This window comes from Mustela erminea, chromosome 8 (assembly GCF_009829155.1).
Source record: "Mustela erminea isolate mMusErm1 chromosome 8, mMusErm1.Pri, whole genome shotgun sequence".
Taxonomy (NCBI): domain Eukaryota; kingdom Metazoa; phylum Chordata; class Mammalia; order Carnivora; family Mustelidae; genus Mustela; species Mustela erminea.
In genome coordinates this window covers 80,790,245-80,817,209 of record NC_045621.1, presented here as the reverse complement: position 1 = coordinate 80,817,209, position 26,965 = coordinate 80,790,245, and the positions used below count along the sequence as shown (strand labels likewise).

At 38.1% G+C, this 26,965-nt stretch overlaps 1 protein-coding gene across 1 annotated transcript in view; it reads right to left on the bottom strand.

Moving 5' to 3' along the window:
• ITGAV (integrin subunit alpha V) overlaps positions 1 to 26,965 on the bottom strand; it is a 101,970-nt gene that overhangs the window by 65,603 nt on the left and 9,402 nt on the right. Inside the window, exon 2 of the mRNA XM_032356170.1 lies at positions 24,619 to 24,746. Within this exon, the coding sequence (XP_032212061.1) occupies positions 24,619 to 24,746 (128 nt within the window). The remainder of the gene's footprint in view (positions 1 to 24,618; positions 24,747 to 26,965) is intronic.

Here is a 26,965-nt window from a genome sequence, read left to right as displayed (position 1 = left end):
GTTTGAAAATACACAGGGAATGACCCCAATCTTTTGGTACCAGTTGTGACCCATATTCTGGAGAATGTTCTACATGCACTCAAGGAGAATGTGTATTCTGTTGCTTTAGGATGGAATGCTCTGAATATATCTGTGAAGTCCACCAGGTCCAGTGTGCCATTCAAAGCCCGTTTCCTTTTTGATCTTCTGTTTAGATGATTTGTCCACTGCAGTGAGTGGGATATTAAAGTCCCCTACTATTGGGGCACCCGGTAGCTTAGTGGGTTAAAGCCTCTGCCTTCGGCTCAAGTCATGATCCCAGAGTCCTGGGATCGAGCCCTGCTTCAGGCTCTCTCTGCTCAGCAGGGAGCTTGCTTCCCTCTCTCTCTCTGCCTGCCTCTCCATCTACTTGTGATTTCTCTCTGTCAAATAAATAAATAAAATCTTTAAAAACAAAAAAGTCCCCTACTATTATTGTAATAGTATCAATATGTTTCTCTAATTTTGTTATTAATTGGTTTATATAATTGGCTGCTCCCATGTTAGGGGCATCAATATTTATAATTCTTAGATCCTCTTGTTGGATAGACCCTTTAATTATAATATAGTGGTTTTTCCTCATCTCTTATTACAATCTTGGTTTAAAATCTAATCTGTCTGATACAAGGATTGCTACCCTAGCTTTCTCTTGATGTCCATTAGCATGATAAATGTTCTCCACCCCCTCACTATCATTCTGGAGGTGCTTTGGGTCTAAAATGCATCTGCAGACAGCATACGGATATGTCTTGCTTATTTATCCAATCTGATACCCTGTGTCTTTTGATTGGGGCATTTAGCCCATCTACCAGAGTAACTACTGACAGATACAAATTTAGTGCCACTGTATTCCCTGTAAAGTCACTGTTTCTGGTCTATGTTACTTTGGGCTCTCTCTTCACTTAGAGGATCCCCTTTAATATTTCTTGCAGGCATGGTTTAGTGATCACAAATTCTTTTCTTGTTTAAGATGTTATTTATTTATTTGACAGAGAGAGATCACAAGTAGGCAGAGAGGCAGGTGGGGGGGGGCAGGCTCCCTGCTGAGCAGAGCGCCCAATGCAGGACTCAATTCCAGGATTCTGAGATCATGACCTGAGCCAAAAGCAGAGGCTTAACCCAATGAGCCACCCAGGCACCCATCACAAATTCTTTTAACTGCTATTTGTCCTGGAAGCTTTTTCTCTCTCCTATTTTGAATGACATCCTGGCTGGATAAAGTATTCTTGGCTGCATCTTTTTCTCATTAAGCACCCTGAATATATCATGCCAGTCCTTTCTGGCCTGCCAGGTCTCTGTGCATAGGTCAGCTGCCAATCTAATGTTTCTACCATTTTAGGTTAAGGTAAAGGTTGTCCTGAGCTGCTTTCAGGATTTTCTCCTTGTCTCTGAGATTTACAAGCTTCACTATTATATGTCAAGGTGTTGAACTATTTTTATTGATTTTTGAGGGTGACTCTCTGTGCCTCCTGGACTTGAATGCCTGTTTCCTTCCCCAGATTAGACAGGTTCTCAGCTAGAATTTGCTCCCAAATACCTTCTGCCCCTCTCTACCCCTCTTCTTCTGGGATCCCAATTATTCTAATATTGTTTCACCTTATGGCATTACTTACCTCTCAAATTTTCTCCTCATGATCCAATAACTGTCTATCTCTCTTTGTCTTAGCTTCTTTACTCCCCATCATTTTGTCTTCTATGTCACTAATTCTCTTTTCTGCCTCATTTATCCTAGTAGAGTTAGAGCCTCCACTTTTTATTGCATCTCAGTAGCCTTTTTATTTAAACTTGATTAGATTTTAGTTATTTCTCCAGAAAGGGTTCTCTGGTGTTTTCTATGCTTTTTCAAGCCCAGCTAATATCTTTATAATTGGTATTCTGAACTCTAGGTCTGACATCTTACTTATACCCACACCGATTAGGTGCCTGGCAGTCAGTACTCTCGTTCTCTTTTTTTGAAGTGGGTTTTCCTTCTTGTCATTCTGTCCAGAGGAGAACAGGTGAACAGAAGAACAAAGTACTAAAATGGAAATATCAGCCCCCAGAAAAATATACACTAGACAAATCAAAAGAGACCCAAAAAACAAACAAAAAAAATTTTTAATTAAAAAGAGAGAATATAATCCAATTGGTGAACAAAACAGAGGAACACACTGGATCCTGTGTGTATTTTGGTCTGTTTGTTAAAAGAAAGTGCATCTCAAAACTGCAAAGAAAGAGAAACTTATATAAATACAAAAATAAAATTAAATACCATGAATGAATAAAATGTAAGTGTAAAAGTGAAAATTTAAGATTTTTTTTAAAAAGAGTTGATAATATAAGAAATTGGTATAAAAAGGATAGTGGGAAAAATTAAATGAAAAACTACAGAATTTTGAAAAAAAAAAAAAAAAAGCATAAATTCTATATACTATTTTCCCCTAGTGTTGAAGGGAGTTTTGCAGTTCTCTCTGATCAGAAACTTGGTTTTAGCTGGATGTTCTCACTGATCTTCTGGGGGAGGGGCCTGTTGCACTGAATTCTCAAGTGTCTTTCCCCCTGGCAGAACTGTACTGTCTTTGCCAGGGGGCCAGGCTAAGTATGTTGCTCCTGATTGCTCTATGTGGCTTTTGTTCCTTTAGAGGATGAGGATGACCATGAGAATGGGGGCCTCCCAATCTCCAGTCCCAGAGCTGAAAGTCCCACTCTTCAGTGCACCCTCAGAGAAAAGTTGGCAATCACTCTGGTCTCCCTGGTCTCCAACTGCATGGTGCTCAACCAGCCTATGACCCCATTTCAAGTCTCCAAACCCTGCAAATTCCTGCAGCGCGAACTTGCACAGCTCCTCCGAGGGAAGGGATGGAGGTCTCACTGAGGTTCTGCCCCTTGCTGTGCCCCAAATGAGCCGTGGTTCCAGGTCATGGCAACCTGGAGCTGAGAGCCCATCCTGGGGTCACTGATCATAGCCCGCCTCCTACTCTGATGCCTGGAAACTCTGCCACACTCAGGCACACATGATCTTCCTGTGACCCCAGGGATCCTGAGACCACACTGTTCCACCTAGGATTCTGCCCCATTTTGCCACCTCAATGGAGCAGACTTTTACTGATTTTGCCCTCCACTGCTATATTACTTTCTGGTGCTAGCCTAAGAAGTCTCCACCCCCCTGCAGTTTATCTTCTCATATATCACCTTGGATTCAGTTCTCTGCACCTCCTACCTTGCAGAAAGTGGTTGCTTTTCTGTTTGTAGAATTGCACCTATTCTTTTTTAGACCTCTGGTTGAGTTCACAGGTATTCAGAATGATCTGACAACTATCCAGCTGAATTCCTGGGACCAGACAAAACTAAGGTCTCCTATTCCTCTGTCATCTTGGACTATCCAAAATCACTATATTCTTGCCAATACAATTATTCCTGCCTACAAGACCTGATCCAGATTCTTCAAAAATGTCAATGTCAAGAAAAACAAAACAGTAACAGAGATTCAAGAAAGAAGAATGAAATACAGTAACCCAATGGAAGATATGATCTTTGAATCTTGTGTCTAAAATTCTTTTAAAAGTTACAAAGAACTTTGTTAGGATAATTGTGGAAATTTAAATATGGACTATACAGTATATAACCGTACTAGAATAATAACACATTACCAGGCTGTGATAATAGTGTTCTGATTATGTAAGGGAAGATCCTAGTTTTTAGAAGATACATGCTCTGATGCTTAGGGGAAAAATGTTACCATATCTGCAGGAATGGTTGAATGCAAATGAAGTATATATTGTTCACTATATTACAGTTTCAAATTTTATGTAAGTTTAAAAATGTTAACAGCATAGTAACCAAAAAGTACACACTATATGTATTATAAGGCCCCAATAGGATATCTTCTATTTCTTTTTATTTGAACTCTTTATTATATTTACTCTGATTATAAAACATTACAAAACAAATTAAGACATAAAGCCACATGTACGCCAACGCATCTAATTTCCACAATCCCCCATAAAGAAATGACCTCTGCTAATATTTTAGTGTCTATCCTAATAACTTGTTTCATGAATACATGCATATCCTTTTATCTGTAGAATATATATTTTAAGCCAATATTTACAAAACATTAAAGTTATTATTATATATAAATGTACATACCTTCCCTCCCTTAACAATACATTAAAAAGGTTGACCTACAACACTATTTTCATTGTTATGTAGTACATCACTATATAACCATAAAGTAGTTTATTTAACCAATTCTTACCTCCCTCAGTTTCATTTAAGAATATTTCTATTTTGATTTAAGAGACATACACATTCCCTCGGGCACCTATGTGGCTCAGTCGGTTAAGCTTCTGACTTTGGCTGAGGTCATGATCCCAGGATCCTGAGATCAAGTCCCATGTCAGGTTCCCTGCTCAGCAGGGAGTCCACTTCACCCTCTCCCTCTACCCTCCCCCCACTTATGCTCTCTGCTCTCTCTTGTGCTCTCTCAAATGAATAAATAAAATCTTAAAAAAAAAAAAAGAAACATACACATTTCCTCATATTCTTATCTACTTTCTCTTCCAATATACGTAAGAAGCACAGCATAATAAGCATTGTTGGGGTTTGAGATGGACTAAATGAAAAATTAACACAATAAACCCTTCAGAAAATGGTGTGTAATATATAATATTATTATAATGGAGAAATTTTTTTCAAGGTTCCAGGATACACTTATTTTTACAAGTAAGAGTTGCCTTACCCTCAGGCCCCAGCTCCAGAAACAAGTCATGTACATTCTTACCTGCAATTCCCTGTTCAATTCCCACCTGCTTTTGCAATCATGGGCTTCTAACCTGGAAAGCCTTATTCCTTTCCATTCTTGATTAAAACCCTTAAGTTGTAGTTGTCTTGTCATGACCCTAACGCAAGATCAAATAAAGGAGTTTGACCCTGGGAAATACCTAACAAAGACACAAGCACAGAACAAGCAATGACGGTGGAGCTCTGGCAGAGGAATGTGTGAGGTGTTACCAGAAGAGGGTGGCAAAGAACAAGGAAGAGAATGCTTTCTAGGCCAAGGGACAATGTGTGGCAAGAAATGGAAGAGTGGGTATGACTGAATTTTTCAGAAAACTGTGAGCTGTTGGCTATGACTAGAGGGAAGGGTCAGGAGGGGCATGGTTGTCAAGAGCTTTATTTACTGCCATGCTAAGAATGGGTTCCATGGGGTTTTTTAATTGCCCTCTATGCTAAGCAATTTTTCTTTAATTATATTCCTGAAAAGTGGAAGAAGTTTCCTCTTAATAAACTATCTCTGTGAACTTCTTTTTTCCTGAAGAAAGACTTTTCTCTAAATTTGCAGCAGTAGCAACAGGATATGACTCCACACTGTCATGTAGCATAAGCTTCTCAACTGCCACCATATTCTATTTCCTTTTTAAACAAGCATCAAAAACATTCGCTGCTACAATGATTATAATACCTGCCTTTGTGGATAACAGGTTTAGCTTAAGCTAGAAAATGTCCTGGAAAAGAATTAAAAATTTTATAAATTTTTGTTTTATTTTCATCACCAAGTATTGTGGAACACAAAAATCCAAAGTTCTTTCCATTTGGCAAGCTATTCCCAATAGTTTTTTTATAAGAATGAAGGACTACCAGTCAAGTGCGAAAACGCATCAAGCTATAAGATCCTCTTAAAAAAAGAAATTATTTATGTATTTGACAGAGAAAGAGAGAGATCACAAGCAGGAAGAGAGGCAGGCAGAGAGAGAGGGAAACAGGCTCCCTGCTGAGCAGAGACTGATCATGACTTGAGCGGTAGGCAGAGGCTTAACCCACTGAGCCACCCAGGAGCCCCTTTCTGGTTCTTTTTGATACAAAAAAAAGTACATTTTAAAAACCTAGAGCTGGGAAGCCTGGGTGGCACAGTCAATTAAGAGGCTGCCTTCAGCTCAGGTCATGATCCCAGGGTCCTGGAATCGAGCCCTGAGTCAGGCTCCCTGTTCAGTGGTGAGTATGCTTCTCCCTCTTCTTTTGCCCCTCCCCCCTGCTCTCTCTCTCCCTCTCTCAAATAAGTGAATAAAATCTTAAAAAAAAAAAAAAACTTAGGCAAAAGTCTTCAAGAAAATACATATTATCCATTGCTTTGAATGTTTTCAGTTTTAACAAGGTCACAACCTCAGATTACCAAATTTTCAAGAAGTTTCCTCAATAGGAAGTTTTCCTTTACCAATCAGAACGTTCTTCCCGGAAAGTTAAAATAATTATCTTAAAATAAAATACTTGCTTCTGATGTAAGTTTCATCCAGAGGAAGTGTGAACAGAGGGGTGGGTGAGGAGAAAGAAAAGGAAAGTGTACTCTCTGAATAAACTGACAAGAGGTTCATTCATAACCTGGCTGAAACTGGCAGCAATTCTGGGGCCTGAGTGAAGTAAATATTTGGAGTCACAGCCCTGAAGTCACCATTTCAAGTGACACTGGGACTCCACAGACTGCCTGGACCACACCACCAAGCTTGAAAGGGAAATTAGACACAGACAACTGCAGGGACTGCAAAGCCATATGAAATGCTTCCTCAGGCAACAGTCAAGAAAGAACAAAAATTTTTCCTTTTTTAAGATTGATTTATTTTAGGGGAGGGGGAAGGGCTGTGGGAGAGAGAAAATCCTGAAGCAGACTACCCACTGGGCGCAGGGCCCCAACGCAGGGCTCTAACTGAGGTCATGACCTGAGCCAAAACCAAAAGCCCAATGTTTAACCAAGTGAGCCACCCAAGTACCCCATGAACAAAGATTTCTACCCATAGTTCTATAAAACACCTTGGAAGCCCAGCTCTGATCTTCCAAATAAATTAAAGGGGAAAAGAGTATCTCACAATGGTAAAAATGAGAAGAAACTGGGCGCCTGGGTGGCTCAGTGGGTTAGAGCCTCTGCTTTCGGCTCAGGTCATGGTCTCAGGGTCCTGGGATCGAGCCCCCATCGGGCTTTCTGCTCAGCAGGGAGCCTGCTTCCTCCTCTCTTTCTCTCTGCCTGCCTCTCTGCCTACTTGTGATCTGTCTGTCAAATAAATAAATAAAATCTTAAAAAAAAAAATTTAAAAAAATGAGAAGAAACTGACATGTGTTACATAACATAAAACTCTGTACTGTCACTTTCAAAAATACAGAGAAAAATGTTGCTAGAGAAACTTGATGTTAATTAGCAAGTTAGTCACTAGAGGGTTGAAAATTTAATGTCTTTTTTTGCCTGCTTTTAAACTGTCAATTGCAATTTATCAGACCCCTATGACTGAATATTTCAGGACAGAAGCATATTGAGCAGAGCAAACTGTCACAGCTTTAGACTGCCCCAATAGGAGCCAGCGCTTTCCTCGGAGTGTTTCAAAAGACACTGATGAACATTGAACTTGCTCTACAGGGCATGTTTTTTTAAGACAAAGTTACCTTATCACCCTAAAGCTAATCTTGTTTTGTTGTTGTTTCTTCTTTTCATACATAAAGAATAACCTTTGGAGCAAGAAGATTATGTCTTCTTTTTTGAAACCAAAGTCAAAAAGAATGAACCAAGGCAATAAGCTTCTATTTGGAAGTTACCTGTGTTTTTACTCATTTGGTTCCTATTTATAATTATATGACTCTATGGGTCAAGAAATTATTTAGGTCCTCAGAGAGCTTATTCTTTGCTCAAACAAGTGACTACTAAAACAATGTGATATACAGCATCATGGTAACTATAGTTAATAATACTGTATTATGTATTTTAACGTTGCTAAGGCAGTGGATCTTAAAAGTTCTCCTAACAAGAAAAAAATTTCTGTAACTATGTATGGTGACAGATGGTAACTAATTGTGGTGATCATTTTGTAGTATATACAAGTATCTAATAATTATGCTGTCTATATGAAACAAGTATCACATATCAATTGTACCTCAATAAAAACAAAACAAACAAACAAACAAAAAAAAACAATGCTTTACCCCACAGTCATCTTTTAATAAACAATTTATAAGTTTCTTTAAGCAGCTTTTTGCCTCAAACATAACTTTTGCTCAGTTGCACTTCATATAAATTTGCATCAAAGAAAAATCTCCCAATATTGCTCACTTATTTTGAAAATTAACAGGCCAGAGGAAGAATCTCTTTGCATTCAGTTAAATAAAATCATAGGTACCTCCTACATTTAAATGCAAGGCATATATAGCAGTAAATGAGAAAGATAAGGTCCCTGGCTTTTAAGAGAGAAATGATAAACAAATAATTATGTAAGATGTCTTCAGGGAGTCACAAATGCTATCAAAGATGTTTGGGAGAAAACAATAAAGAGGTAGTCAGACAGGACTGGTATTTGCAATCTAATGCTCTTGTGAAATAACGTATTTCACGGATTCGGAGCTACAAATATTAGGATACTATTAACATCTTTGAAATCAGAGTATTACAGTCAGTAGTGACTTAAAATTAGCATGTTTTAGAAATACATATAATACATTTTGACATCAATGGCACTATTACATTTACAGTCAAATGATTTTTTTAAAAAGGTGCCAAGAAAATTCAATGGGAACGAAATACTGTTTTCAACAAATGGTAATGGGACAACTGGATATCCTTACACAGGCAAAAAGATTAATGAGAAACCCTATCTCAAACCATACAAAACAACAACAACAACAACAAAACAGATCACAGACTTAAACCTAAGAGCTAAAAGTATAAAATGTTTAAAAGAAAACAAGAATAAACCTTAAAATCTTAGATTAGACAAGATTTAGGAAACCAAAGTCCAAGAGATAAAAAGTTGGCAAACTGGACTTAATCAAAATTCAGAACTTTTGAGCTTTAAAAATCATCATTAAAAAAAAGTGAAAAGGCAACCCACAGCATAGGAGAAAATATCTGCAAAGCTTATATTCAATAGGAGACCTGTATACATCATGAACACACACACACACCTAGCCCAATTAAAAATAGGCAAAGTACTTGAATAGATGTTTCTCCCAAAGGGATACACATATAGCCAATAAGTACATGAAAAGATGCTCAACATCACTAGCCATCAGGCCTACCAAATCAAAACCACAATGAAATATCACTTCACATTCACTAGGATGACTATAATGAGATAAAACAACATATGTCCATAAGGATGTGGAAAAACTGGAATCCTCACATATTGCTAGTAGGAATGTAAAATGGTATGGTGTGTCCAATTTTTAAAATAGTTTGGCAGTTTCTTTAAAAAGCTAAACACAGAGTTACTTTATGACCCAATAATTCCACTCCTAGTATTCATCCAAGAGAAATGAAAACATATGTCTAAAGACTTGCACATGATTGTTCACAGCAACATTATTTACAGTAACCAAAAAGAAACAGCCCAAACGTACATTTACTGGTGAATGAATAACCAGGGGTTCAAGAATGCTACCAGACAATAAAAGAGGAATGGAGTACTGACACATGTGGCCACATGGATGAACTTCCAGACACAAAAGACCACATAGTATATAACCCTATTTCTACTAAATATCCAGAGAAGGGAAACACACAGGCCTAGAAAGTAGACTTGTGATTGCTCAGGGTTAGGGGTGCAAATGGGAGAGTGACTGACCATGAACATGGTGAGGGAAATGCTCTGGAATTAGATTACAATGCTGTAAAACTCTATAAACGTGTACAATTCAGTGTACACTTCAGAACTGCACACCAGGAGCTGTATGGTAAATTACATCTCAGTAAAGCTGTTGTAAAAAACAAGTAACAAATCTGTCAAGTGCAAAGGTAACTGAAATACTGAGCAAAAATGTATGTATATAACAAAGACTGCTTTTCAAAATTAATAGAAATAAACAGATGCTTTAGTAGGGTAACAGATAAAGAATAAGAATAGAAAATACAAAAAAAAATAGAAAGAGCTAATAAACATATGAGAAAAGACTTAAACCTCCCTAGAAATCAGAAATAGAAATTAAAACATATATGTTTCATCTGTGGGACTAAGCAAGACTAAGAAAGCTTGATTCAGGGATAGGCTGCATCACTTTTTCCTATTTAGCAAATTTGTATCAGACGTATGTTAAAAAAAAAAAACATATCTCACTGGCTTCTAAGTTTCATTTTTAGAAATTCTAAGTAAATAAAAATATGAACAAAGACTTAATAAACATGTTCAAAGCTTTGGTATAATAGCTTTAAAAAAGCAACAAAATGCCCCAAAGGAAATAGACTGAACTATAATTTTATGTGTACAGACACACACACAAATATCTACATAGGCCACAGGGTACATACAAAAACACACTATACCCACACATACAAATATATCTATCCTATGGCTACTAGTTTCCCCGGTGGTTGGGATTTGGAAGATTTTCTTTTCTTTTTACCTCTTGGTGTTTTCTCATTTGTTCAACCAATGAATATGAATTATTTATATGTTCTAAAAAGTGGGGGGTGGGAAGTAGTGTGGATATGTATCAATCTTCACATATAAAAGCTTTAGTCAGGAACTCCTACATCCCCCTCCCCAACTTTTTTTGAGAGAGAGAGAGAGAACACAGACAGAGAGCAAGCAAGCGAGATAATCCCAAGCAGCCTCCACACCCAGCACGGAGCCTGACACAGCACTTGATCTTACCACCCTGAGATCATGACCTGCGCTAAAATCAAGAGCTGGATGCTTAAGTAACTGAGCCACCCAGGTGCCCCCTACATTCTCTCCTAATCAATTTAACATTTTCACCCCTTACACATAAAGCAGCTTTAGTTCATAAAATTCAAGAATATTTAGTAAACTGAGTATGGATTACTATTCCTATTCCTCTATTCTATGTTTAAATTCTGTTTTAGAGTCAAATTATTGAGCAGAATGTTGCAAAAAATAATCTATTAAAAAAATAAAAATTCTAGATATTATGGAAAACCAAAATAGAAGTTAATGATTTCTTTGACTTAGTAACAAAACAGTTTCTTAATTTAAGAAACTCTGATAAATAGGTAGCAGTTATACATCAGTATTAAAGAGTGATTTTCTTTAACTTCAAAATGCCTTTAAAAGTCTTCAGAAGCATAACAGTATTGTCTTAAAATGACATGAGATAAAAATCCCTACACTCAAAGTGTTTGGATTTGCAGATAACTGAAAAACTAATTATTTGTGAATATAAAAAGGAAGTTCTGAAATCACAATCTACAAAGACGAGAAAGTGTTACTAATTCACACAGAGGTGTTGAGAAACATTTTATATAAATTAGATTGTTTTCCAAAAGGAAACAAAAGTCCAAAGCAGAGCCAGAAGAAAACATGATGAAGCTCGTTTCACTGGGATTTGTATTTATTTATTTACTGAATATGACTACCACCGGGAACAGCGAGAATCGAGATCTCCTCCTTCCGTGAGCAAGTCTGATGGCTCTGTGGGAGCCAGCACAAAGAATACAGGCCCTCTGAAAACCTCTATTGCTTTATCAATGCTGGTTTGTTTCCTCCTAGCAATGAGAAGGAAATGATCCTGAAAGCATCTAACAGTTTAAAACAAAAACTCTTTACTGAAGATTTAAAAAAAAAAAAAAAAAAGCCAAGTCAATGTTAAGTCTTAAAATAATGGGTATGAGTCTGGTCAAAGTGGAGCAGGAAAAAGATGGATTTTAAAGGTTCATTTAAATTTAGTTTTGGTGAAACATTTAAAGTATTAAAATAACAACTAACTGCTTATGTATTACTTGACTAGTAAGAAAGGAAATGGATTAATTGGATTAACTGATTTCTAGGTTGCCTCCCAGCTGTCCAACTGTGGAAAGGAATGTACCAAGGAATGACAGGTTATATCAGAAGAAACAATTTCATTTAAATAAAACAAAATTCCTGGGGCATCTGGGTGGCTCAGTCAGTTAAGCACCCAACAAAGCACTCTTGCTTTCAGCTCAGGTCATATCTCAGGGTCCTAAGATCAAGCCCTGCCTTGGGGTCTGTACTAGGCATGGAACCTCTTAAGATTCTCTCTCCCTCTGCCTCACAGGCACGCACACACTCTCTCTTTCTCTCAAGAATAATAGTAATAATAATAATAAATTTTTAAAAAATTCCTGGGGAGCAATCTGGCTAGCTCAGTAGGCAGAGCATGCAACTCTTGATCTCAGGGTCATGAGTTCAATCCCCACCTTAAGCCTTGAGCTTACTTTAAAAAAAAAAAAAAAAAATTTTTTTTTAATGTATGTATTTTGTATTAAACAAGGAAGGGAAACAATTTTTTGTGTGTCTTGGCTTTCTAATTCTCAGACCTGTCACAGCTGTAGAGACACTGAGACAGAACTCTGAAAGAAAATGCACAAAGACAACAAAGACAAACTTAGGCTGTTTCTGATTATTTTAAGTGCAATGAATTACAAATTGAATGGCACAGAGGTCAGAGAGCAGCTAAAAGTTTTCTATTTTCTATTAAATACGAAGTGTAGTAATATCCAGAAAATATTCCACAGTGTTTTTCTTGACCAGAGAACTGGCAGAGCCAGTTTGTGGGTTTGCCCACAGCCTACAGCCAAGCCCTTCTGGGAATAAGTGGTTTAAGTGTTCCAGCAAGCTGTTATGGGGTAGGCAGGGAAGTAAACTTACTTCTGACCTTCTCTAAGACAGATATGGTTAGTGAGAGGTGACATTCATTCACTGAATCTGGAATACAAACATAGAAGCTTCTCCTTCTTTTAAGGGACTTTTTTTTTTTTTTTTTAAGATTTTATGTATTTATCTGAGAGAGAGACACAACAAGAGATTGAAAACAAGCAGGGAGAGGGACAAAGGGAGAAGCAGGCTTCCCAATGAGCAGGGAGCCTGAAGCAGGGCTTGATCCCAGGACTCTGGGATCATGACCTGAGCCAAAGGCAGCCACTTAACCAACTGAGCCACCCAGGCACCCCTCAAAGAACATACTTAAAAATCACGAGGGAAGGCCCATATATTTTTTTTTTTTACAAAATTTTTTTTTAAGATTTTATTTATTTATTTGACAGACAGAGATCCCAAGTAGGCAGAGAGGCAGGCAGAGAGAGGAGGAAGCCTAAACCAGCAGCCTAAAGAAATCCAGCGACCATAAAGCCTAACACATGCAGAGCACGGTATTAAAAATAAGAGGATCCAGAGCTCAGTAGATAGATCTTGGTTCTTCGTCCTACTATGTCGATTTGATGTGAACATTACAGAGAAAATAACACTTTCAGTACCCAAATTATTAATTTTATTAGTTATTATTTTTGTAGAATTATATATAGGTTATATGAAGTGATGGATATTATCATGGATATCCTCAAAATATTGTACAGAATGCCTTTTAAACAGTAAGGGAAAATATAAGGTTCCATGATTGAAAGTTTCAGTAGAAAATTCAGTGCAAGATGGCAAGCATAATTGCTGCTTTGATTTTTTTTTAAAAAGATTTATTTATTTATTTGACAGACAAATCACAAGGAGGCAGAGAGGCAGGCAGAGAGGAGGAAGCAGGCTCCCCGCTGAGCAGAGAGCCTGATGCGGGGCTTGATCCCAGGACCCTGAGATCATGACCTGAGACAAAGGCAGAGGCTTTAACCCACTGAGCCACCCAGGCGCCCCAGGCCCATATTTTTTTTTTTAACATATTTATTTTTTTCAGTGTTCCAAGATTCATTGTTTATGCACCACACCCAGTGCTCCATGCAATATGTGCCCTCCTTAATGAAAGCCCATATTTCTAAAAGGAGACTTTGGCCAGGTACTATATGTTCTCCTCCCTCAGTGCAGATCACCAGTCTAATCTTTTTGGAAAAGACTCACCACTGAGAAAACTAGGCAGTAGTCAGTCTGTTCACAACATCTGCCTTATAGAAGAGGAAATCATGTTGCAGGGAGAGGATTTTTTCCCAAATGTCACTGTAATGGGTCAAACGGGAACCCAAATATAATCCATTTAAGAATATCTATAATTATCTTTATTTCTTCCATTTTCTATGATTACTCACTTCCCCAGAGCTGTTTTATGGGCATGATATAAACAACTCTTTCTTCACTTGTGTATCTCTTCACTGTTTACAAAACACCTTCAGACATCATCTCATTTGATCCCCCCTGCCCCATGACCCTTGGGGGAAGGTATTATGTTTATTTAACAAATGGGAAAAATGAAGGCTGGCAAACAAGTCACTTGCCCAAGGTCACATCTAAGGAGTGTGAGCCTATGTCTTCTAAGTCAAATTTGCACTCCTCATAGTCCCGGAGCCAAAGCAAAAAGAACAAGAGAGGGAATAATGCTGACTTTGACAAGCATGGCTCTTGCCCTGAAGTAGCTTACAGTATAACCAGTATCCAACAACAAAATATATAAGAGTAACAGAAAAATGCCTCTATGCCCAAAGAGCTCCTCGTCTTAATCTCCAGAACTTTATATGTGAATGTGTCTTCACACGGCAAAAGAAACTTTCCAGATGTGATTAAATTACAAATCTTGAAGTGGAAGATTTCTCTGCATTATAATCACAAGAGGGGGCAGAAGAGTTAGTGTCAGATGATGTAGCCAGAGAAGGACCAGATTAGCCCTTGCTGGGATGTGGGTGATTTTTAAAAGCTGGAAAAGGTATGAAAACAGATTCTTCCCTCGAGCCTCCAGGAGGAAGGCAGTAATACCAAAACCCTGACTTTAGTCCCATTTGCATTTTGGACATCTGACCTCCAAAACTGAAGATAATAAATTTATTCTATTTTTAAGCCACAAGTTTAGGGGCTCCTGGGTGGCTCAGTCGTTAAGCATCTGCCTTCAGCTCAGGTAATGATCCTAGGGTCCTGGGATCAGGTCCCACATCCGGCTCCCTGCTCAGCTGGAAGCCTGCTTCTCCCTCTCCCTCTCCTCTTCCCCTTTGCTTGTGCTCTTTCCCTCTCATGCTCTCTCTCTCAAATAAGTAATTTTTTTTTTTTTTAAGCCACCAAGTTTAAAGTAACTTGTTACAACAACAATAAGAAACTAATTCGGGCATGAAGACAAAATTGAGGAAATGGACTAGATCTCGTAGACTACATGAATATTCTTGACATTGTTTTACAACCCAATATAATATATTTTAGAATATTTTTACTTCCTAAAACACATTAATCTTAAAGCATATGTTCAGCGTTTCTAAGTCCTACTTTTTCACATCCACATTCAGATAGATTAACTGTGTTTTCTACTCTTAATCACCTTCACATAAGATAAACAAATCACCAAAATGATGTTTTCATTTTTACTAATTCTACTTTGGTTCAAAGTTCATATTATTCTGTCAATTTAGGGAAAAACCCATTTCAGCCATTATGCAGACCTTGGTTAAAACCTACAAATGGTGCGCAGTCATTAGATCAATGGGTTTAAAAATCCAAGAGGGCTACTATTCAAAGCAAGTTGTACTACTTCTTTCTTTCTTTTTTAAGATTTTATTTATTTATTTATTTATTTTGTGAGAGAGAGAGAGAGAGTGCCCACACAAGCAGGCAGAGTGGCAGGCAGAGATGGAGAGAGAAGCAGGCTCCCTGCCGAGCAAGGAATCTGACTGGGGACTTGATCCCAGGACTGTGGGATCACATGATCCTGAGCCGAAGGCAGCAGCTTAACCGACTGAGCCACCCAGGTGTCCCAAGTTGTACTATTTCAATCATTATCCAAATATTTGTAAAATAAGACATTAGATTCTCCTTTTTACATCCTAGTCGTGACTGTTTACATATAATGTCAAGAAAATCAGCAGGAAAAGAAGAACAAAGAAGTCACACGAAAGGACACAACTAGGAATGCAATAAAGGTTATGTTTAGAAATTAACAAAAAAAATGGCAAGCAAAAGTCAGTAGACTGAAAGAAAAATAACACAACGTGTTTGAAAGCTAAATTTCACAAATCCAAGAGATAAGAAATTTTAGGCTGAGGTTTCCTTTTGTTCCTGAAGGCTCAGTCATACATAAATATCATTCAAAAATCAAAGCAGCGGGGTGCCTGGGTGGCTCGGTGAGTTAAAGCCTCTGCCTTCGGCTCAGGTCATGATCCCAGGGTTCTAGGATCACACCCCGCATCAGGCTCTCTGCTCAGCGGGGAGCCTGCTTCCTCCTCTCTCTCTCTGCCTGCTTCTCTGCCTCCTTGTGATTTCTTGTCTGTCAAATAAATAAATAAATCTTTAAAAAAAAAAATCAAAGCAGCAATTACACTTGCCATTTTGCACTGAATTTTCTACTGAAACTTTCAATCATGGAACCTTGTATTTTCCCTTACTGTTTAAAAGGCATTCTGTACAATATTTTGAGGATATCCATGATAATATCCATCACTTCATATAACCTATATATAATTCTACAAAAATAATAACTAATAAAATTAATAATTTGGGTACTTTAAGTGTTATTTTCTCTGTAATTTTCACATCAAACCGACACAGTAAGACGAAGAACCAAGATCTATCCACTGAGCTCTAGATTCTCTTGTTTTTAATACCATGCTCTGCATGTGTTAGGCTTTATGGTCGCTGGATTTCGTTAGGCTGCCGGTTTAGAGAACCTTTTAAATTCATTTAGATGTTTCTTCAGCTTACTTTCAACTTCATTTCTCTCATGTCCTCAATGAGGACTTACTGCCCTCACACTATACATAGAAACTTGATACTCACATAGATTCTACATACATGGGTCACACAGAATGACTTTTCATTATAAACATCTTTTACCAATCTATGCACATACTGTTTCCTTCACGTGGAACCCTCTTCTACGTCTGGTGAATTCCATCTCCTTTTTCATTAGCTAGCTCAAATGTCACCAACTGCTTTAAAGCCTTCTTCAAAGATGCCAGCAGAGTTCGACTTCCCAGTTATGCTCTCTTTATTTCAGTATAAATGCATTTGCCTACTACTCAAAGTTGAAGTGAAATAAATGTAGACTGGTCTTCCTCTGCCCCAACTACCTAAAATCATGCACTCGGGTAGTAAAAAAAGCACAGTAAGCGTATCTGTCTTTCTTCTGTAAGAGCTTCCTTAGTTTCTTAAACTAAGCATTACGCCATCTTAAAATCAAAATCTAGACTTCCTTCCTTTAGCTACTATATGTCTTAATGCAGATGACCAGCTACAGTGAAACTGACTTCTAATAAATTACACACTCCCTAAATATCCAGGGACATCTTTGGTAAACACTAAAAGTAAAATTAGCCCCTGAATTGTTTTTGATCAGTAATATACACACCTTGTATTTGTATAGAATGTTTTCTTTCCATTACCTTTTTTTCCAGCCAAAAAGAGAAATATGCACCCTCTTGCTTCAATACTTTTTCTTCTTTTGAAGGACACTTTTATTTCTACAAGCTGATAACCTATCATTTCTTAGTTGTGCTAGATAAGCCAGGCTTTTCCTGATTTTCACAGGCATGAGACTTAGACTCAGACCATCAAATACTACCACAAAAGCTCTAAATCTCTAGCAAGTGATGCAAAGAGGCAGAGAGAGAGATCAGAAATCATTCTCATGGTGTCCCTGGCCAACGACAGCAATTCTAGTAGTAATAAAACACGGTATCGATAGTTCCTCTGCTAGCTTCTCTTGCCCATTTTTCAGAAAACTAGTGAGTTACCAATATCCCTCTAATAAATTTCTGTTCAGTTAAATGTAGCTAAAGTCAATTTTTATTGCTTTTCACAAAGAACCCAACACCTATATGCAAAATACACACCTATGCATTCTACCCTAATGCTAGATACCTCTCCATACACTAGCATACAACAGTAAGCAGAAATAAGTTTGTTCCCTGGTTTGGAGAGCTTAGTCTAGCCAGGAAAACAAATACATCATAACATAACTAGGAAAAGGAAAAAAAAAAAAAAGGAAAAAGAAAAAAAAATCAATGTAAATTTTACCTTAATAAAGAAAAAGAGCTGTGTTCAGTGCACGAAGACTGCCTGTATAGCAGAACTTGACAGAAAGGAAGGGGAGGGAAACTTGGCAATAGCAAAGGCTGTTCAAAATGTATGATTTAACAGCAAGCATTTATACATCCCCAAAAAGCACCTTACTATAAAAATTTTTATAGTGATTCTGGAGCTAGTTGAGGTTTGTTCTTTTTATAGGAAGGGATAAAGTCACTATTCTGTTTTGTTTTGTTTTGTTTTGTTTTGTTTTTTTAAGGATAAACAGCATAGGAAACAAAGGAGCCTAAAGTACTTCACGCAGTTACAAACATCAAATGTTGCAGCAAAAATCACTAGGGAGACTTCTCAAGGTTCGAGTGAACTTTCAGACTCAAAAAACTACCAAAGGCCACACATACCAGCAGTCTCTTTAGAGGACACTGGACAGAATCAGACATACCTCCCAAATGAGAGTGCTTACATGAACTTGCCTGTGCAGCAGTATGTACATACAGCTGTCCAGAGCTCTTCTCTTGGCCTCACCAAGTGACAGCTCACACAGGAAGAAACCAGATATGTGGGTATAGGAGCTACCCTGGCTTCAAAGCCTCTCTTGTAATGACTCCACAGCCAGAGTTCCAGAGTGCCCACAGAGGACATGCCATCTATTGTTAACTGTACTCGGGGAACCCCAAAGCTATGTACAGCATCCCCATCATGAATTTCAGTCTGTTTATAATTGCAGCCAGTCTAAATGCAATTTACCAACCAGGGACCATTTTCAGTATAAGCAATGATATCTAGTCACTTAACCACTCAGGATCCAGTAAAACGGAGCAGAAAACTTAATAAGATCAAGTCGGCATGTAGAACAGGAAAGGGTTTCAACAACCAATTTTCAACAGAATATTCAATTTTACTGTACCTCCATGTATTATTGAGTTAGGCTGCATTATGCTATAATAACAAGCATCCCTAAAATCTTAGTTGAAAACAACCAAGAATTATTTTGTACTTGTACACTGTAGGTTAGTAAACATCTATGCTTCACGCCTTCCTCACTCGGGGGACCCTGGCTGAAGGAGGCTCTATCATTAAACTATCACTACTCACTAGAGCATTTAGTAAGAGGAGAGGCAGAATAATACCCCAACTCCTAAACCCTTCTGCCCACAAGTGATATGATACACTTCTACTCATGTTTTATTGGCTAGAAAAAGTCATATGAGTGTACCTAAATTCAAAGGTTTTCTCCAGAGTTTTAGAAACATGATACTGAGGAATAGTTTATTGTCTACCACATCATATAAACCAGAGCTTATTTAAATGATTCTGGGAATTTTATTTTCAAAATATTAAAAATATGAAGATGGAGCCCTTTTAACCATTAAAGTCTCTCTTCTGCACCCAGAAACACAATAAAGTAGCAGATAACTACCTAATTTAAATTATTCAGGATCACCCCACGAATGTACTACAGAATATAGAAAGGGAGGTAATTTTTCCAACCAACACCGGAAAGGCCTATTCTCTTTTCAAGACACTACAACGTACAACAAATATAAAGTAAAGAAAGAGTCGGCACAGGGCAAACTCAACTACAGAATCAAGAAAGTTAAGAACAATAAGGGGACACAATAGTTCCGGACGAAGAGCAGAGACTTTAAAACAAGGAAGGAATGGTCAGCAAGGCAAACTGTGAGAGGTCCAACAAGATGAGGGACCCCAAGGGACCACTGAGTAGGCAGCCAATAAAGATTTCAGTCAGAGCCCCTGCTGGGTGGCCGGACTGAAGTGGCTGGACATGGGAAGTGATGAAGAGCATTCAATTTCCTGAATGTGATAAAAGGAGAAAGGAAAATGACTAAAAGGAAATAATGATGTTCACGGGGACGCTGTTTTGATTAGTTTTCAGGTAGAAACAATTTAAACATATTTGCAAGTTAAAAGGGAAAAAAAAAAAGGGCAAATGCAGAACAGCAACAGAGAGAATAATGAAGGAACAGGCAGGGTCCACGAGAAGGCTGAGCGAGCAGGTGGTAACAATACAAAGCAGCCTGTATTGACTGAACCACGGTGATGTGCCGCTCCCTGTACCAAGCACCTTACATGGCTGAGCTCACACATTTTTAACTCATTCAGTTTAATGCATACCCAGGAGGAGGTTGGAGGAGGACACTGCAGGAGGAAAAAGACAGTAACCGTGCAAGTTAAACCACAATAAATGGCAGGACCAGTGTTTGAGCCCAGGCCGGTAGCCTCTAGAAACCACACGCATCCCCTTAGCTACTCTCTCCCTTGAAATGTGACTGAGATGACGGAAAGACAGAAAAGCCACTATCTCCGTTGAGATGCTGGAAAAGATAAAAGGCATCTGCGGTGTGGAGATGCTTATGTGTTTGGGCTTGGATAGAGTGCGAGTGCCTCAGGAGAGAGGTTTAAGGCAAGTTGAGGGGATGCTTAAATTGTAAGCAGTTCTTCCACAGTCAAGACGCAGTCTATTTTCCAGATACACATTATCTTGACTAGATTTTTGCAATCTATATTGTCCTCCTTCTTAAATTCAAATGAACACGATGTGGACAAAAATTCTAACATAAGAAATGAATGTATTCCAATGTAAAAAAATGAAGTCTTAATTTGTATATTCTTCTCGTGAGGGAAGTCTCAGAAGTCCCAACTTGTGCTAGGCAACACACATTATTCTAGTAGGCTTTAGGGTTTCCGCAGTGAATGAAACAGATAAAAACAAAACAAACAAAACAAACAAAACCAAAAAAACCCTGTCCTCATGGAACATATAAACTAATCGAGAGAAGGAGACGTTAAATACCTTATGTAGCTATGTGAGTATTCCAGGGGAAAATAGAGCAAAAAGAAGACCGAGTACAAAGTGGGAAAAGGGTAACTGCAGTTTTAAATAAGATGGTCAGAGAATTACTGAGAAGATGGTATTTGAGCAATTCTTGAAGCTAGGGGTGGAGGGGGCACCCGACGGACATTTGAGCAAACAATGTTCCAGGCAGAGGAAAAGCCCACGCAAGGATGAGGTGGGACTGTGTGCTTTGTTTATGAGCCCCTGCCAAGTGAGGCTGGAAGAAAACGGAGGGGAACAGAAGATGGAGGTGAAGATACACACAGGGGACTGGAATACTCAGGGACCTCTCAGCTACTGTGAGACAGATGGGAAGATAGTAGTGGAATACAAGCAGGAGTACTGTCATCTGAATGTTTTAAAACAATCACTCTGGTTGCTGTAGAGAACAGTCCAGAGGGGAACAAGGCAGAAGTAGAGAGAACAATGAGATCTGCTAGCTCTCTTCCAACTGCCCCTCCAGGTTTCCTATGCACCCTGATCTTTGCCCAGGATGCCCTGCCTGCTCGCTCCCAGAAGGATTCCAGCAGTGGGGAGCATACACAGGATTACAGGGAGGAAGAAGGGTGAGGTCAGGTTTTACTCCCTGGCTCCTCCCTTCCAGTTACTCTGGGCTGACTACTACCCTCCGACAAATGCCGCAGCCCCTGTCTTGGGGCTCTCTCCACCTCATCCTCTGGATTCTGGTAACTACTCCCTTTCCTTACTGCTCTTTCCTGTCTCCCTTCAGGCCTAGAGGCCCAATTTTAATGAGACCTTGCACAGTACTTTCTGTAAACAGTCTCTTTACTAAAAGCTCCTCAAACCGTCCCAATTTAAGTGTACCATCTCCTTCCTGGCAGCACACTGACTAATTCAGCAGTCCAGGGCAACAGTCCGGGTGGAAGACAATGGTAGCTTAGACCAGGATGTTAGCAGCAGAATGTCAAGAAGCAGTTAGATCTTGATTTGCTGACAGATACAATGTCAAGCGTAACTCCAGATTTTGGCCTAAGCAACCAAAAGGATGGAAAACCATCAACTGAGATTCATTTCTTAAAATCACAAATCAACAAAAAATATGTGCAAATATATTAAAACTGGCATACAGAAAAAGGAATACCATGGCTTACAAACAAATGAAAAGATGTTTCTCTTACCCTTAAAGGAATGCAAATTAATATAACCATATAAAACAATAAAACATATATAATATATAATACATAATATATGAAACAATATCCCATATAAAATTGACATAGATAAATATACAGTGATAAGTGGTACTGTCATGGATATCAGAAAACATAATTGAAGGAGCCTTAACCTCTGTGAAGAGTAATCTGCAATATCTACCAAAACTTTAAATATATATATTTTAAAATCCCCTACTAGGACTTTATCCTATAAACATACTCACATATTTGCACAAATCATGAGTACAAGATTTTTTTGACTACTGGAGTGTTTATAATTACAGAAGACTAGAAACAACCTAAATGTCCAACAATAAGAAATACGAGTTAAATAAATTAGGTTATATATACTAAAGAATAAAATACTATCAGTGGTTTGCAAAGAATGAAGTAAATACATACATATATCAATATATATCAATTATGGAAAAGAAAGATCTACAAAGGATTTATATTGCTGGAGGGGGCGTGGAGGAGTCAGGCGCGTAACAGAAGTATTTAGTATATTCTTATTTGTGAGATTTTTTTTTTTCTGAAGGATATACACATATGTAGGAATAAGAAAATTCTAGAAAGATCAAAGAAATTGTTTAATGCAATTGCCTTTAAGCAGGCTGATGTTACAGACTCCTATTTTTCATCGTATACCCTCTGTGGACTGTTTGAAATTTTTGGCCAAGTACATATATTATTTTTTGAATAAACAAAATAGTATATAAAGCCAAATATCAAAAAAAAAATTATCTTATACTGCATAAAAGTAGTGCTGAATACAGAAATATATCAACAGTACCACCTATCAAAACTGAACTACAGTTTCATTCTATTATCATTTCTATTTTGTTAGAAAATATAAATGCCCTGACCATTAATATTTTGAGTTACTGGTATTTCTCCATTTGTGGTAAAATTGAGCCTATTTACATACTCTTGGGGTTTTTCCAAATGTCAGCCATATACGGAAAAAACAACAGGGTTTATTGTAGACGATTTCAAGTGGAAAAAAACAAACGTGACCTGATTTCCATTAAAAGTTAGTTTAATGACTGACACTCATTTTGGCACTGATCAGGATGTCAAATGGAACAATCTACATCATGACTCCTGTTTCACTAATGTAATTCCCAGAACGACTACATTTTAGAACTAGCAGGAAACAATGATATGGAAAAGAAAAAAATCATTTATCTTCAGGCTCACCTTAAAATATTCTATCAAAGCCCAGAAAATCCGAAGTGCTAAAAAAGTTTTGTAAAACTATTTTACCAGAATGATGTCTGTCATATTACTTCTTTGAAGATTCTCTAAGTTTTCACAAATGTAGATAAATATACTAATACATATGTGTACAGGATTATATATATTTTCTTTCATAGATATAAATTAAAACTCAACTTATTTCTTCTCATCTTCCTTATGTGATTTTTCTCCTCTCTACCACAATCCTGACTGATACAGAAATTTATCCCTGTAGATAAGATTTTAATGTTATCCAAACAATAATGTATAATTCCCCCAGTAAATCTGGGGTAAGAATTTTTTTTAAGTCAACCAAATCAACTTGAATATAAAAGATTCCACAACTGGTTTTGGTAGTACAACTCAAGGCTTAGATTATTTCAAGATTAGGGAGTTGATCTACAATTGTCAAAATTCTTCAATTTTGCTGACAGAAAAAAGGACAGAAAGCTTTGCTCCCTCTTCTTCGAAGAGGTACAAAAACATTTTAATAGATTTTCCCCAGATTTCTACAGACTATCACTTTGAAATTGAAGACATCCAAAATAGTGAAAATGCCATGTACTGTTAAGGCTTTTATATACCACAAAATTATAAGAAAAAATAATACGTCTTTAGTGTTCATGTAACTTTCTCTGGGGATATTGAGTTGCTTATATACATTGTTTCGTTAAGTAGTTACACTTAAAGTAAGTTCTTTCAAAAATTAAATAATATTAAAACATACCAAATAGGTGGAATGAAGGGATTCAGGACTGCTGTCTCCCTATTCCCGAATGCACCACTTTGGCATATGGATTATTTTGAGCTGAAGACACTTGAGATCCTGCCAGCTCAAAAGACTGCTTTTGTCCCCTTAACCACAGAGAAGCTAAATTGAGGGTCTTTCCCAGAGTAGTTACTAACAGAGAAAAATTTTAGCTGAGTGACCCATCTGTATGGTAGGGCAAACATCTAATTATCAAACATCTGCTCTTTTTTTTTTTTAAGATTTTATTTATTTATTTGAGAGAAAGAGAGAGCATGAGCATGAGCAGGGGGGAGGGAGAAGGAGAGGGGAAAGCAGACTCCCTGCTCAGCAGGGAGCCCCAACAGGCTAGATCCCAGGACCCTGAGATCATGACCTGAGCCAAAGGCAGAGCTTAACCGACTTAGCCACCCAGGTGCCCCAAATATCTGCTTTTCTTACCACTCCATGAATGCATTCCTTTCCTCTGAAATCCCAGCCCCCTACTCCCTCTTTCCTTAGTTCAGATATATACCTCATTTTGCCTATCTTTGAAATTTCCATGTCTCCATGGTCTTCTGGCACTTCTCATTCTCTCCTGTGTCTCATATCAATTCGATTCTTAGTCCAGCTAGAAGGACCTTTAGAGGAGACAAGTATTCTTGTTCCCCAACAGGAGGGAAGGGAAGAGAGGGAAAAATATCAAATAGTAAGAAAAGGGACCACTGCTTCAACCTTTACCTGTTGCATCAAATTCAATTGGTTGGCATCCCCGGTGAGAAGACCAGTCACACTTTAGGACTTGTCCTCCTTCCACAATCCCAGGCTGGGTAGTGTTTGCTTTGGGTGCTCCCACCAGAAGAAATATCCTGCAAAAATACAAAAGGGAAGGTAGGATTTTAAATGGAACAAAGCATAAATAATAACTTATAATTTAGGAAGAAAAATCATTCTCTTGCTATTATCCCAATTTTTTAAAAAGCATTCACTGAGAGCATAATCAATCTTCTAGATTCATTTGGTGTTCTTACATACATATATTATTTAACATAGTTTACTCATCCTGATAACACATTATAAGGCAGTTTCAGGGTTACATCTCATTTAAAAATGTATGTTGCTCAAACTTTACCTTTAAATATAGAAAATTTATCATATGTCAATTACATGTCAAAAAACCCTGTGAAAATTGTATGCTAGCTAGAGTCTGGATGTTTCATCTTGATTTTTTGGTATTATATTTTGTCTTTTGGGAGGGTTTTGTTTGTCTGTGCTCGTGGTCAGCTACAGACTTTCTGTATCTTGAATGCTAAACAAAAAACATATATATAAATTATTCTAAAGTATGGCAGTTCTATGGGGTGCCTGGGTGGGTCAGTCAGTTAAGCCTCTGCCTTCGGCTCACGTCATGATCTCAGGGTCCTGGGATGAGCCCCACATTGGGCCCTCTGCTCAGTGGGAGCCTGTTTCTCCCTCTCCGTCTACAACTCCCCCTGCTTGTGCTCTCTCTTTTTGTCAACTAAATACATAAAATATTTTTTTAAATATGGCAATTCTAAATATTATTAGTATTTTCCTTTATGGAAAACTTGTTTCAGAACTGTTGTATTTTAAGTGCCAAACAGATTCCTCTTTTCAGAGGACTGATCTAATCAATCCCTGGCCAAAAAATAGGATCAGCAGTCATCTGGATAAAATGAGCAGAAGACAAAATAATCAGGAGTTAAGTTTTTAAGCAAAAGAGACTTTTTCTTCAGTTTTCTTCCTATTTATTCAGAAAAAGAAATGCCCTGAGTGTCTGTTCTACACAAAGCACAGTGCTGGGCACTGGAGGCACCAAGATGAAAAACACAACCTTGGTTCCTGCTCTCAGTGTGGTTTACATTCCCTTTTCGGAGACACAGAGAACCTAACCAAAAAAATTAGTCATGGTTACAAGTGCTGTGAAGGAAACCAAAGTTGGCTGAGACAGATTATTTGGAAACAAGGAGAGGAAACCTTCTTTAGATAAAGGAAAGTGATTATCTTTAAGGAATGAAAGAGAAAGACTTCTGTAAAGAATGAAGAGAGACCTCATTTAGATACGCAAGAACCTCACTTAGCAAGGAAACTTACTTCTAAATAAACCAAGATTAGAAGGTCACCAAGTAGTATTTGTGGGTCAGCAGTGGGGGGGCAGGGGGAGAAGGGGAGAATTCGGGAATGAAGTGGTGAATGAAGTAGAATTAAGGAAATGAAGTGGTAGATGGCAGCAACCCCCCCCCCAACTCCCCCATCCCCGCAGGGACAAAGACCCTAGGCTAGAAAGAGCTTAGTCTCCAAGAGTTTCAAGAAAAGAGGTATGGCTGAGGCAAGATAGCAAGCTAAAAGTGACGGAAGATACAGGCCGAGGAGTTTGGCCCAAGCTAAACCAAGCAGCGCTATTCAGCCAGGGTAAAACTTTGGATTTTATCATAGGGTCCATGGGTCCATGTGAAGACTTGGAATTTTTTTTTTTTTAAGCAAAAGAATGACACAATCTAATAAAGAAAACTAAATCTGGCACCTTCTGGGGATAGGAGTAAGAAGGGAGGGGAGCAAAATGGAACAAGGAAAGCAAGAGACTTTTAGCAGCTGAGAGATGATAGTGACCTAGATTGGAAGGGCGGGTGGAGAAAGAGACGGGTGGGCAGACGGGAAATGTCTGAGGGCAGAATGAGCAGGGATCGCTGTTGGCTCGAGTATGGGGAAAGAGAAATTTTGAAAAAGTCACTTAGGTTTCCTTCAGGACTGCATGAATGGGAGAACCATTTACTGCACACAAAAAAGCTTCAAGATTAGGGAAGCAAAAGGCAGATTAAGTATTCACAGGAAAACCAAGAATTCAGTTGTCAATGTTAGTCTGAAACATCTGTGAGGCACCTAACTGCTAGTCAGAAGCTCTGAATGGAGTTTTGCCTTCGAGTTAATGTACTAAGAATGTCCACTTAGAATAGACAGGTTCACGAAGAGAGGAGCTTTAGAGAGAAGGGGATCAAAGAGCAAGCTCTGAGGAGCATGGGCATTTAGGAGTCAGGTAGAAAAAGAGCAAAGAGTAAAAGAGAATTAG